The 15,162-nt window shown below is 39.2% G+C and overlaps 1 protein-coding gene across 3 annotated transcripts in view; it reads left to right on the top strand.

Annotated features, from left to right (window-relative positions):
• Positions 1–15,162, top strand: part of KMT2C (lysine methyltransferase 2C) — a 418,185-nt gene that overhangs the window by 154,512 nt on the left and 248,511 nt on the right. For all 3 annotated transcript variants that reach the window (XM_053713806.1, XM_053713804.1, XM_053713805.1), the window contains 2 exons: positions 6,191–8,230; positions 9,165–9,496. In XM_053713806.1, coding sequence (XP_053569781.1) covers positions 6,191–8,230; positions 9,165–9,496 — 2,372 coding nt within the window. The remainder of the gene's footprint in view (positions 1–6,190; positions 8,231–9,164; positions 9,497–15,162) is intronic.

Here is a 15,162-nt window from a genome sequence, read left to right as displayed (position 1 = left end):
TTGTTTTCCTTCTATTTGGAAGGATCTGGTCTACTGCGCCTATCCAGTTGGCTCCTCCTGAGGTAGTTTTCCTCATCTGACTCTAGGAGTTCAGTGGGTTGAGGGTTTCTCTTGTCTGCAGTGTACCCTCCCTTCGGGTTTCTGAGGGGTAAAGAGGATAGGTATCCTGGATTCCAAGTTAGTCTCTCTGGGTGTCGTTGCCTCCTTCCTTCTTTTTCTTTTCCTTAGGTACTTGTGGTTGGTTGATCTCTGGGCCTTGTCGATGCTGGGATTTTTTTAATCTCTTTTGTCTTTGGGACATTGACAGTCGCGTCTGTGATAGGACTGTTCGATTGGAGTAGGGGTCAGGAATTCTGACTGATCTGTTTGGGCATCGACCACGTATCTTGTCTCCCAAAGGATACTTAAATAGGTTGGGAGGCCTTGCAGTTGGTTCTTCCTTATTGTTCAGGGTGTTGTCCTCCCTTACCCCGTTTTCTAGTAGGGGAGGAATTGGTCCGCCCTGCTTTCTGAGTTTTTTTCTCTTGTTCCTTTCCAGGAATGTCCTGGTGCAAGTTTGCTAGCTATTCAGTTGGCTAGTTACTATGTTTTGACGTTTCGTCTGACTGCCTATCCGATGGAAGCCTGCGGCTTTTGTTTGTGGATTAGCGGATCTTACTATTCCGTTCCTGTTCTGCTCCCGGGCTTTTTTTCTGACCTACAGGTGTTCAGTTTATCTGTGCTATGTAGCTGTCTATGGTAAGGTAGTCTTGTTCTACCTTTTGTTCTTCTGGGACTTCAGTTCCGGTTAAGGCTTTACATTGGTTCCTTTTGGATCCATGTAGGAGATGATCTGGAATTTTTACTTTCTTTGCTCTCCTCTGTCGGTAGAGTATTTTCTACGGGGCGTTGTCCTCTTGCAGCCTGGTAGCTGCTCTCTTTCGAGTTCTGCTAGGGGATTCTCTCTCTGTTTTGTCCTTGAATCTTCGGGGATTGTTTCTGGAGGTTCTTTCGTTCCTTCTTATCTGATTCTTCACTTCTTTCAGTTAGGGAGAATGTGGTGTGGAAGTTTGTTTGTTGTTCCCCTTGCCATTGTTCATGGAGAGGTTTTTATTTGTGTGCTTCTAGAGACTGGGACTTGTCTCCTCAGAGGCTTTTGTGCTCAGTGGAGTCCAGAATTTAGAGTGATCTCTAACTGGGATTGTTATGGTTCTAATTGATGGGCAGTTACTTTGTCATCTTTCCATATTTTTGTTCTTCCTGCTTCTGTTGAAGTAGTTTATCGGGAATCCGGGTTGTGTCAGGCTGTGGTGCCATCAGAATGGGCCGCCTTTTTGTTCCCGCTTATGCTTACCTGATAATTTTCTTTTCTTCTGTATGGGGAGAGTCTACAGCTCCCTGATGGTTTTTTTTTTTTTGTGGAAGGCCTTAAATTATTTTTTTATTCGTTCTTCTGGCACCTTTTTTCACCCTGATATTTCTCCTACTGTTCCTTGTTTCCTTGGCAGAATGACTGGGAGATGAGAGAAGCGGGGGAGGTATTTAAGCCTTTGGCTGGGATGTGTCTGCCTCCTCCTGGTGGCCAGGTTCTGTATTTCCCAAAAGTAATGAATGCAGCTGTGGACTCTCCCGTACAGAAGAAAAGAAAATTATCAGGTAAGCATAATTTGTTTTCTTTCATATAGGTAGCGAGAGTGCACAAGCTGTTACGTATGGGATATACATAACTTCTCGTGGACTCTCGCCACATGAAAGAAATTAATTTATCAGGTAGGACATAAATTATGTTTTTGTGCGAGTAAGGGAATCCTTTGCGAAGATATAAGATTTTCAGACGTTGAAGGGCTCTGTAATGGAGAGGAGCAGGGTAAATAGCCTGAATAGAAGAAAGTAGTCCTATAATTCTGGCTAACTGTTCCTTTAAGAGAGAAGAAATTTCTTTTTTGATTTTCAATATCTTTTCTTGAGGAAGATTGAGTGTGGCAAGTTTGGTATCAACAGAAAAAAACAAAATGTCAGATTTTGACATGGGAGAGGATATACTTGTTGAAGTTAAGGAGGAAGCCTATGTTCTGAAGGAGTTTCATAAATTGACTCAAATGGAGAAGAGTTGAGGGATATTGGTGCATAATAATGTCGTCCAAATAAATGATCAGACAAATTCCTCTCAGACGAAGCCAGCAACAACTGGTTTCAAGATTTTGGTGAAGGCCCAAGGAGCAGAGGAAAGGCCAAAAGAAAGGCAGTGAATTGCAACAAATCATTTTTTCAAAGGAAACCTAGAAATTTCATGAACCGGAACAGTCAGGTAAGCATCTGTTAGACCTTACCATCCAATCTTTGTCTAACAGGCAATCTCTCAGAAGGTGAATACCTTCCATTTTATGATTGTATTCTAGAAATAGATTAAGATGTCTTAAAGGGATAGTAAACACCAAAAATGTTTTTGTTTAAAAAAATAATAGATAATCTATTTACCATTCCCCAGTTTTGCATAACCAACACTCTGTGATTACCTTGTGTCTAAGCTTCTGCAGACTACCTCCTTATATCAAATATTTTGACAGACTTGCATTTCAGACAGTTAATGCTGACTCTTAAATAACTCCACGTGCTTGAGCACAATGTTATTCATATGAAACGCATGAACGCATGAAACTGGCAGATGCATTCAGATAAGAGGCGGCCTTCAAGGGCTTAGAAATTAGCATATGAGCCTTCCTAGGTTTAGCTTTCAACTAAGAATACCAAGAAAACAAAGCAAATTTGATGAAAAAAGTACATTATAAAGTTGTTTAAAATTGCGTGCCCTATCTGAATTATGAAAGTTTAATTTGGACTTTAAGAAGAGATTCTAGATGGGAAAACTTTAAAGGTATTGGAATTTTGGTTTGAAAGGACAGGTGAATAAACGTCAGGTGAAAGCCTGAAATAGTGTGAAGGACCCAGGGATCTAAAGTTATCTTTTCCCAGTTGTGTTTGAAGAGTTTTAACCTTCCTCCTACTAAAAGTAGGAAAGATTTGAGGACTTACCTTAAAAGGTTCTTCTTTGTGCTCTGGAGCGAAAAACCTTTGAAGTTCCAGTTCTGAGATCTCGAGGGGAAAAAAATTGTGAGGGAGGTAGAAGGGGAGAGATTATTCTGGAATCAAGATCATGAGATGTATAGACGGCCAGGAAAGAAGCCTCATCCTTTTGAGGAGGAGGAGAACATTTTTTCTTGATTACTGTTTTAATATTTTATTAAGGGAATTGAAAGAGTTAACATAAATATTTAGTTCTGTAAGACCCTGTTCTCCAAAGAGTAGACCATTATCTAAAGGGCCCATTTCTGTAGGGGCAAAATCTTTTATTTTAGGGTCAAAACGTCTGAGGACCATCCTTCTCCTTTCGGGGCATATAGATGAGTTTGCATCACCAATTAAAAAAACTGTCCTTTGGAGCCACTCTCTAACTAAATAGGGGTCTAAAGAGGCATTAGCAGATGATGCTTTTTCAAAAAGCTCAAAAAGTTTGGTGACTGGTCCAAGAGTTTAAAAAACGCTTATCTTGGCAGGACTTAAGATATCTGTCAGGAACTCTACGAACATTTAATCTACCAATACATTTTAATAAATTACCGTCAATGTGTGGGGTAATGTGAGTGTTAGGCAGGTCAGGTCGAGGATATTCAGCCCTTATAGTATTTGCTTTTTTAGACAATGGTCGTCTAACATAATAATCCAAAAACTTACCCACCCTTTTAGAGGGTCTCCATTGAGATAATCTTGTGTGGAGAAGGTCATCAGAATCTTAATATAATTAACCTTGGCAATCAAGTTATGTGGATTTTCTTTTCTCCTCTTTTTTTAAATTTGGGGGCATCAGTAGATGATGATGAAGAATCAGAAAATTTGGGAGAGGAAAATGAATTTATCTGATTTCTCGGCTTTGCAAGCCAGTTCTATATCAATCAGATGACTCTAGTGTACAAACTTTGTCTATGTGACTTTTAGTTTTTGGTTGCACATCAATTTCCGAGTCTGAAGAGGAGATAATCGGTTTAATTTTTGCAGATTTTTTGTCTAAGCAACACAGACGTTTCTTGCCTTTATTAATGTTCTTAGAAGCTGTATCAATAACGGGTTCAGATAAATGCTTCCTTTTTTGTCAAGCTTTTTTCAATATGTGGCATTTATTTTCAGATACAGTTTGAATTACGATTTTGTTGATTTAACTGCTGCCTTAAATTATCTATTGAATCAGATTTTAAAAAGATTTCTCTGATAAAGAATGAGGAGATTCTTCAGACATATTTGTAAAGTTATAAATAATATAATATATGTTTATCAAAATATTAGTTATAAAGTAATACAAGAGTGGGTGGTTACCAATAAAAAAAAGTAAATAAACAGAATAAAAATATTATTAATTAAAAGTAAGAAATTTATCACAAGGTAATGTGAGCTAAGCTAATATAATACTTAATGTGAGGCAAAACATTTTAACAATAAGTGCAACAAGTAATAATGTAGCGGTTAGCAAATAAATAATGTAACAGACTGAGGTTAGGAGAAAAAACTGTCTTAGGGCGATGCAAGTTTGTGAGGTACAGTAAAGGCGGGAAGGGGGAGGTAAAGATGGAGCGTCACAACGCTGATGTCAGAGGGCGTAGCCGTAAGGAAGGGAGGAAAATGTTGGAGACTCTGAGAGCGCGTGCAAAGGGTCGTAAGCGGACAGGACTGCTGAAAGAGTGTAAGGAGGGGCAATAAAAGGAAGAAAATATGGCGGATTGCCATTCTAAGTTAAAGGGACAGTCTACACCAGAATTGTTATTGTTTTAAAAGATAGATAATCCCTTTATTACCCATTCTCCAGTTTTGCATAACCAACACAGTTATATTAATATACTTTTAACCTCTGTGATTATCTTGTATCTAAGCCTCTGCAAACTGCCCCTTTATTTCAATTCTTTTGACAGACTAGCAGTTTAGCCAATCAGTGCCTGCTCCCAGATAACTTCACGAGCACAGTGTTATCTATATGAAATACATGAACTAACACCCTCTAGTGGTGAAAAACTGTTAAAATGCATTCTGAAAAGAGGTGGCCTTCAAGGTCTGAGAAATTAGCATATGAACCTCCTAGGTTAAGCTTTCAACTAAGAATACCAAGAGAACAAAGCAAAATTGGTGATAAAAGTAAATTGGAAAATTGTTTAAAATTACATGCTCTATCTGAATCATGAAAGTTTATTTTGGCCTAGACTGTCAAAAAGCAAATCTTTATAAGGAAATAAAGAGAATTGGAAAAGAGAAAGACAGATGTAAGAAAAGAGAGAAAATTATAGTAGTTATGATTAGAATAATCGGACAAAAGTTTAACAAAAAGAAAAATAGGAAATGACAAACATTTTGAAAATTTATCAAATAACATCTCTTGGAGCAGCAAAAAGAAAAGAGGATAAATAGCAACTTAAAGGACTCTTTATTGACATTTAGATTGTTCTGATTGGTCACTTTCTTATCTGGCCACTCAAGGTTTTCTTTCATTGGTCTATTTTCTGTACTCATGTTTTTCAATGTACTTTGGTTAATATTGTAACTTGCTTTTAAGAGCTGTCGAGCAGTAAAGGAAAAGGTTAAGCAAAATATGAAATCTCTGTTCTTGTAATAAAATCACATGATCACGTAAGCCTTTCCAATGGCTTGGTATAATAGTAGCAAAGTAAAATGTATGGGAAATTGTTCATTTAAGTTTATTTTTGTATAGGAAATAGCTGGGTAGTTTCTTTGCTTTTTTTCTTTCATGATTCATATAGAGCATGACATTCTTATCAACTTTCAATTTTACTTCTATTGTCACATTTTCTTTGTTCTTTTTATATCTTTTGTTGAAAAACAGGGAGGTAAGCTCAGGCGCGTGCACATGTCTGGAGCACTATATGGCAGCAGTTTTGCAAGAATGATATCCATTTGCAAGAGCATTAGATGTCTGCACTATTTTCTGCCATCTAGTGCTCCAGACATCTATTGAACAAAGAATACCATGGGAATAAAGCAAATTTTAATAAATAGAAGTCAATTTAGAAGTAAATGTTAAGCTCTCCCTGAATCATAAAAGAAAACTTTTGGTTTTCATATCCCTTTAAATAGTATGAGCTTGCAGAAATAGCAAACATCCTGATCTATTTCTCTATATACAAATGTGTTTTTGTGTTTTTTTTATTTGCAGCAAATGAGACAGAAAAGTAAGCAACAAGCCAAAATTGAGGCAACACAAAAACTTGAACAAGTCAAGAATGAACAGCAACAACAGCAGCAACAGCAGTTTGGGTCACAACATCACTTGAGCCAATCTGGTAGTGATACACCTAACAGTGGAATTCAGAGCCCTTTAACACCTCAGCAGAGTAGTGGCAATCTTTCTCCTATTCAGCAGACCTTTACAAAGCAGCAAATGCCTGGCACCCCCACATCTTTCCTAGATGATGTTTTTTTAAAACCACAAGCTCCCCCTCCAACCCCAACAAGAATGACTTTGCAGGACCCCCTTTCTTTATCACAGTCTTCACAGCCTCTGTCGCCACAAATGTTTTCTCCAGGCACTTCAAACTCAAGACCCACCTCTCCAGTGGATCCATATTCGAAAATGGTTGGGACACCAAGACCTCCATCCACAGTTCAAAACCTTTCAAGAAGGAACTCTGGATCACCCATGGATGCTTGTCCTTCTCGACCTGTTGCTTCAAACGAGTCTATTGGAAGCAGACCATCACCAGTTCAAGACTCATGTCCCTCCCCTCATAACAGTGAACTGTCTGTAAAATTATTAGATCCTCAAAGAGCTTTGACTTTAGATCAATATTCTAAACCAATAGGTTTGGGGAGGTTGCCTCTTAATGCTGATCATTCAGGAGATGGGAACAACGATCCTTTCTCAAAGCATTCTTCTAGATCAGAAATCTTCCAGAGACAACCAGTAGCACAAGCTAAGATGATAGATCCATATTTAAGACCACCTTTAACTCCAACATCAGGTAATAGTGAAGGTAGCCCTGCTCCATTTAAAACTCCTATGCGCCCACCTCAGTCCCCACAAGATTCTTATGGTTCAATGCCCACAACTCCTAGACGTCTATCTTTAGATCCTTATGAAAGACAGGTATTGACACCCAGGCCTGTTGAGAATTTAGCACATGATCATTATAACCAAGCACCGCTAAATCGTTCTACAATGAACGAATCTTTTGCACATCCACCTAGACTTATGCGACAGCACAGTGATCCTATTTCCCAGACTACTTCGTTATCAAGGCAAAATTCACAGGATCCATATTCTCAAACCCCTGGAACACCCCGTCCAGTAACCAACCCCTATATACAATCTTCTGCTCCCAGGCATGGAATTATAGACCCTTATATCCAGCAGCCTCAAACATTGAGACCACCTCCGCAACCTGTTGATCCTTATGGACAACCACTGTCTACGCCTAGACCTGTTATGGCAGAAATGTTTGTTCAGCCCAGTTTGAATAAGAGACACCATGATCCTAGGTCTATTGTAGACCAGTATGCTCAGCAGCCTGGCACAACAGGGCCCATCACTTCGGGTCCATATTCTCAACCACCAGGGACAGCAAGGCCTATGGCTTCTGATCCTTATGCTCAAATGCCTGGCACACCAAGACCTATTGCAGATCCATATGCACAGTCTCCTGGTACTCCAAGACCCATTATTACAGACCCTTATGCTCAGCCCCCTCGAACCCCGAGACCTGTCCTTTCAGATCGTTATTCACATCCACCAAGAGCTGCAATGCCTGGTATGCCAGACCACTATAATCGTCCTTCAGTGGTCAGAACAGGTCTTATGCACAACCAAGATGCTTTTGGGCAGACTGCACAGAACAGAGGACCACCTGTACCAGCACCTTTTATGAGACCATCAGACCCAGGTCCTCACAATCCACGGCCTGTGGGTCCAGTTTCAGCAGACATGTTTAATCATTCCACAACTGGTACAACACATGATCCATATGATCAACCTCCAATGACTCCCCGAATGGTAGCAGGAGACACTTTTGGTGATGCACATGATGTTACAGACTCACAAAGATCATTATCAGAAGAAAATTTTAGCGGCCCTTCCAACTCTGTTACCACACCTCAAGGTCAGCAGTTTTTGAACATGCAACAGGGATCACCTGCTACAGTGTCTGAAAATCCGAATCCCAACCTGTTATTAGCAGACTCTGAAGAAAAATTAAGACAGGTAAAATATATTGCACTTTTTTTTTCCTTTATGAATTTATGTATTCATTAAGGATAGAATGAAGATTTATCATAAATAACTTTGAATTAAGTTGTCTTAAATATGTAATGCTAAGAGATCCTCTAAAATACATAACCAAATAAAATATAAAAGTGCTAAGTCAATTTATGGCATTTATTTGGAACTTCTTTTCATTTGTGTTATTACATTATATTCCTGTATTCTATTTATGCATTTTTTTATTTTAAATGCTAGTATACTCTTGACTACCATAGGGTAATCGTGTAAAGCTGGATATTAATTCTCTATTATGAGCATCTTAGTTTTTAATTGCTCATAATACAATATTTATGACAAGTCTAATCACACTTATGGCCAAATTCTAAAAAAAAAAAAAAAACACAAGCTAACCAGCATTGATAGAAATCATCATCACCTTATTTTACTGAGCACTAAATAGCAAATTGTCTTTCCTTCACATAAAGACTATTAGTAAACTCCCCTTAATATACACAGTTCCCAAAGTAAAAATTGCCTTTAAAACAACCCATGAGAGGCCAGGTAATCCTGAAAAGTCATCTTACAGGATCTCGCCAGACTTTAGAGAGTTTGGCCTTAAGTCTTATCTTTAATCATTTTTAATTGAAATTACATTTACGACAGGTTAATATAAAGATTATGAATCAGTTCAAGTAAAGTAATAATGAGTACATTGAAGTCAGCTGCAGAGCAGCAGTGCACTGTTGGGAGCTAGCTGAACACATTTGGTGATCCAATGATTAAAGGTACATCTGCATAGTCACCAGCCAGCTCCCAATAGTGCTACATCTGCTTTTCAATACAGAATGCCAAGAGATTAAAGTACATTTGGTAATAGAATGAAAAAAGGTTATTAATGTTTTGTGTTTTTTTTTTTTTTTTTTTGGATCAACAGCGTCAAAAGTTGAGAGAGCTTATTTTGAGGCAGCAGCAAAACAAAAATGCTGTACGTCAGGAGAAGGCGTTGAGTGACCAATTGCATCTGACCCCAGGTGGAAGCTCTGCTCAGTGGCAGCAAGAAAATCCACCACGTCAAAGCGAGATTTTTAATAGACCGCCACCACCTTACCCAGGCATTATCAGAACTCAGTTAGGCCCCAAAGGAAGCTCAAGATTTCCCACTTTTCCTAAAGATCAACGTGTACAATATGCTGGAAATCCACAGTTTATTAGACCACCGTTTACAGGAGATCTTTCTAGTGGAATGAGGCTGCCTCAGAGTCATAGGTGAGTGTACAACATTGTTTCATGATAAAAGTGATATTCATGTCATTTGAACACTGTTGATTGGAGGCTCAAAAAAGTATATAGGTATACACACCGCCATATTTTCAAGTTTGTATGAAGAGTTAGTGTAAACAGCGGCAGATTTTTATTTTTACACTGGACTTTCTTTAGTCTGCTGTCTCTTGCATCAGACATCAGCACAGTTGAAGAAATTAGCCATTTTATGATCTTACTTAAAGGGACATGAAACCCAAATTTGTTCTTTCATGATTTAGAAAGAGCATACAATTATAAACAACTTTCTAATTTACTTCTATTATCTATTTTGCTTCATTCTCTTGATATTATTTGCTGAAAAGCATATCTAGATATGTTTAGTAGCTGCTGATTGGTAGCTGCACATAGATGCCTCCTGTGATTGGTTCACCGTGTGCATTGCTATTTCTTCATTAAAGTATATCTAAATAATGAAGCAAATTAGGTAATAGAAGTAAATTGGAATGTTGTTTAAAATTGTGTTCTCTACCTTAATCATGAAATAAAATGTTTGGGTATAGTGTCTCTTTAAGGTTTTGTCAGAAGAAAGGCTTATGTACCGTTTGGGAAAACTCCCAAAAAACAACCTGCATCCACTTCAATAATGGGACACACGTCAAAATTACAATTGCATGATCTATCTGAATCATGAAAGTTTAAACAACTTATCAAATTACTTCCATTAACATAATGTGCACAGTCTGTTTATATTTACACTTTTTGTGTTGCCAGCTCCTTCTGAACATGTGCAAGAATTCACAGAATATACGTATATGCATTTTTGACTGGCTGATGGCTGTCACATGGTACAGGAGGAGTGGAAAAAGACATAACTTTGTCATTTGTCAGAATAAAAACTGCTACTCATTAGATGTTCAGACTAAGTGCTATTGCAAAGTCTCGTTATAATTCATTAGTTGATTATGCAACTCTACTTATTTACGTATTTACTGGTCCTTTAAAGGGATAGGAAAGTCAGAATTAAACTTGCATGATTTAGAGAGAGTAATTTTAAGACACTTCTAAATTCACTTCTGTTTTCAAATATGCTTCGTTCTATTGGTATCAATTGTTGAAAAATAATACGCACATATCCTACACTAGTGGGAACTAGCTGCTGATTGGTGCCTGCATACATTTTTCTCTCATGATTGACTAACTAGATGTGCTCAGCTAGCTGCCAGTAGTGCAATGCTGTTCATTCAGCAAAGGATAAGAAGAGAATAAAGCAAAATTTGATAATAGAAGTAAATTGGAAAGTTGTTTAAAAATGTATGTTCTATCCAAATCATGAAATAAAATGTTGGTTTCTTGACCCTTTACATATCCGTTGTACAAATAATCCAGTACTGATCCATAAATTTATATCCAGGCTGAAATAGGAAAATATAATAGCATTTTTTTTGCATGGATTTCCTAATAGTTGCATCATTTCTAGTTGAACATGTTTGAGGGGGCAGTATTAATCATCTGAAAATTGACTTTCCAGTCGTTATTGGGTGGACCTGCTTCATGCTGATTTCATGTACTGCTCCCAGACTTATCTGGTGTACTACATTTTGGTTCTCTCTGGTATAATCTTAGTAGAGCTTTTAACGGACTCCACTCTGTTTTGCTCAGTGTGTAGTCTAATAAGAGCTATATTTTTAACCAGAAAGAGACGAATATGCTCAGAATAGTCTGCACTTTACATGAAATGAGCAGATATTACTTTCCAATGTAACTTAAAGATGTCTTCCAGAAAGAGCTACTGAGACATTTTTATATTTAATATACATAGAGGTGTTGTCCCATGGGCATTAAAAAAGGCTGCCCTGTTAATGCAACACATAAGTCCCTATACGGCTAAATCGGAATTGTAAGGTACAACACCTGTGTTGCGCTTTTTGAATGTAACAAAGATACAGCTACTTATAGTATCTAAATTTATGTTCCAGTGATTTAATCCTGATATTAGAACAGTGGTAGGGCAGATAAAAGATCTGGAGGCAGGGGTGGGGGCTTGGCATGTTGAAATGCTGCATGTGAGACTTTATTTAGAAACAAAATGTAATGAGTCCATGAGCTAGTGACGTATGGGATATACAATCCTACCAGGAGGGGAAAAGTTTCCCAAACCTCAAAATGCCTATAAATACACCCCTCACCACACCCACAATTCTGTTTTACAAACTTTGCCTCCTATGGAGGTTGTGAAGTAAGTTTGTGCTTAGATTCTACGTTGATATGCGCTTCTTAGCATTTTGAAGCCCGATTCCTCTCAGAGTACTGCGAATGTCAGAGGGCTGTGAAGGGAGTATCACCTTTTAAATGCAATGTTTTCCACACTGAAGATCTGTTTCATAGGTTTTCTGTTATCGGTCGTAGAGATTCATCTCCTTCCTCCCTTAATCAGATCGACGCTATACTCTCATATTCCATTACCTCTACTGATCACTGATTCAGTACTGGTTTGGCTATCTGATATATGTGGATGGGTGTCTTTTGGTAAGTATGTTTCTCCAACATAGGTGTGTCCGGTCCACGGCGTCATCCTTACTTGTGGGATATTCTCTTCCCCAACAGGAAATGGCAAAGAGCCCAGCAAAGCTGGTCACATGATCCCTCCTAGGCTCCGCCTACCCCAGTCATTCTCTTTGCCGTTGTACAGGCAACATCTCCACGGAGATGGCTTAGAGTTTTTTAGTGTTTAACTGTAGTTTTTCATTATTCAATCAAGAGTTTGTTATTTTCAAATAGTGCTGGTACGTACTATTTACTCAGAAACAGAAAAGAGATGAAGAATTCTGTTTGTATGAGGAAAATGATTTTAGCAACCGTAACTAAAATCCATGGCTGTTCCACACAGGACTGTTGAGAGCATTAACTTCAGTTGGGGGAACAGTTTGCAGTCCTTTGCTGCTTGAGGTATGACACATTCTAACAAGACGATGTAATGCTGGAAGCTGTCATTTTCCCTATGGGATCCGGTAAGCCATGTTTATTACGATTGTAAATAAGGGCTTCACAAGGGCTTATTTAGACTGTAGACATTTTTTGGGCTAAATCGATTGATATTAACACTTATTTAGCCTTGAGGAATCATTTATTCTGGGTATTTTGATATAATTATATCGGCAGGCACTGTTTTAGACACCTTATTCTTTAGGGGCTTTCCCAAAGCATAGGCAGAGTCTCATTTTCGCGCCGGTGTTGCGCACTTGTTTTTGAGAGGCATGGCATGCAGTCGCATGTGAGAGGAGCTCTGATACTGATAAAAGACTTCTGAAGGCATCATTTGGTATCGTATTCCCCTTGGGTTTGGTTGGGTCTCAGCAAAGCAGATACCAGGGACTGTAAAGGGGTTAAAGCTTAAAACGGCTCCGGTTCCGTTATTTTAAGGGTTAAAGCTTCCAAAATTGGTGTGCAATATTTTCAAGGCTTTAAGACACTGTGGTGAAAGTTTGGTGAATTTTGAACAATTCCTTCATGTTTTTTCGCAATTGCAGTAATAAAGTGTGTTCAGTTTAAAATTTAAAGTGACAGTAACGGTTTTATTTCAAAACGTTTTTTGTACTTTCTTATCAAGTTTATGCCTGTTTAACATGTCTGAACTACCAGATAGACTGTGTTCTGAATGTGGGGAAGCCAGAATTCCTATTCATTTAAATAAATGTGATTTATGTGATAATGACAATGATGCCCAAGATGATTCCTCAAGCGAGGGGAGTAAGCATGGTACTGCATCATTCCCTCCTTCGTCTACACGAGTCTTGCCCACTCAGGAGGCCCCTAGTACATCTAGCGCGCCAATACTCCTTACTATGCAACAATTAACGGCTGTAATGGATAATTCTGTCAAAAACATTTTAGCCAAAATGAACCCTTGTCAGCGTAAGCGTGGATGCTCTGTTTTAGTTACTGAAGAGCATGACGACGCTGATATTAATATCTCTGAAGGGCCCCTAACCCAATCTGAGGGAGCCAGGGAGGTTTTGTCTGAGGGAGAAATTACTGATTTAGGGAACATTTCTCAGCAGGCTGAATCTGATGTGATTACTTTTAAATTTAAATTGGAACATCTCCGCATTTTGCTTAAGGAGGTATTATCCACTCTGGATGATTGTGAAAATTTGGTCATCCCAGAGAAACTATGTAAAATGGACAAGTTCCTAGAGGTGCCGGGGCTCCCAGAAGCTTTTCCTATACCCAAGCGGGTGGCGGACATTGTTAATAAAGAATGGGAAAGGCCCGGTATTCCTTTCGTCCCTCCCCCCATATTTAAAAAATTGTTTCCTATGGTCGACCCCAGAAAGGACTTATGGCAGTCAGTCCCCAAGGTCGAGGGAGCGGTTTCTACTTTAAACAAACGCACCACTATTCCCATAGAGGATAGTTGTGCTTTCAAAGATCCTATGGATAAAAAATTAGAAGGTTTGCTTAAAAAGATGTTTGTTCAGCAGGGTTACCTTCTACAACCCATTTCATGCATTGTCCCTGTCACTACAGCCGCATATTTCTGGTTTGATGAACTGATTAAGGTGCTCGATAGTGACTCTCCTCCTTATGAGGAGATTATGGACAGAGTCAATGCTCTCAAATTGGCTAATTCTTTCACTCTAGACGCCTCTTTGCAATTGGCTAAGTTAGCGGCTAAGAATTCTGGGTTTGCTATTGTGGCGCGCAGAGCGCTTTGGTTGAAATCTTGGTCGGCTGATGCGTCTTCCAAGAACAAGCTACTAAACATTCCTTTCAAGGGGAAAACGCTGTTTGGTCCTGACTTGAAAGAGATTATCTCTGATATCACTGGGGGTAAGGGCCATGCCCTTCCTCAGGATCGGCCTTTCAAGGCAAAAAATAGACCTAATTTTCGTCCCTTTCGTAAAAACGGACCAGCCCAAGGTGCTACGTCCTCTAAGCAAGAGGGTAATACTTCTCAGGCCAAGCCAGCTTGGAGACCAATGCAAGGCTGGAACAAGGGAATGCAGGCAAAGAAACCTGCCACTGCTACCAAGACAGCATGAAATATCGGCCCCCGATCCGGGACCGGATCTGGTGGGGGGCAGACTCTCTCTCTTCGCTCAGGCTTGGGCAAGAGATGTTCTGGATCCTTGGGCGCTAGAAATAGTCTCCCAGGGTTATCTTCTGGAATTCAAGGGACTTCCCCCAAGGGGAAGGTTCCACAGGTCTCAGTTGTCTTCAGACCACATAAAAAGACAGGCGTTCTTACATTGTGTAGAAGACCTGTTAAAAATGGGAGTGATTCATCCTGTTCCATTGAGAGAACAAGGGATGGGGTTCTACTCCAATCTGTTCATAGTTCCCAAAAAAGAGGGAACGTTCAGACCAATCCTAGATCTCAAGATCTTAAACAAATTTCTCAAGGTCCCATCTTTCAAGATGGAAACCATTCGAACTATCCTTCCTTCCATCCAGGAAGGTCAATTCATGACCACGGTGGATTTAAAGGATGCGTATCTACATATTCCTATCCACAAGGAACATCATCGGTTCCTAAGGTTTGCATTCCTGGACAAACATTACCAGTTCGTGGCGCTTCCTTTCGGATTAGCCACTGCTCCAAGGATTTTCACAAAGGTACTAGGGTCCCTTCTAGCTGTGCTAAGACCAAGGGGCATTGCAGTTGTACC

Source organism: Bombina bombina, chromosome 5 (assembly GCF_027579735.1).
Source record: "Bombina bombina isolate aBomBom1 chromosome 5, aBomBom1.pri, whole genome shotgun sequence".
In the NCBI taxonomy this organism is placed as follows: Eukaryota; Metazoa; Chordata; class Amphibia; order Anura; family Bombinatoridae; genus Bombina; species Bombina bombina.
Note: the sequence above shows the minus strand (reverse complement) of the source record. Positions and strands in the feature narration are given on the sequence as shown.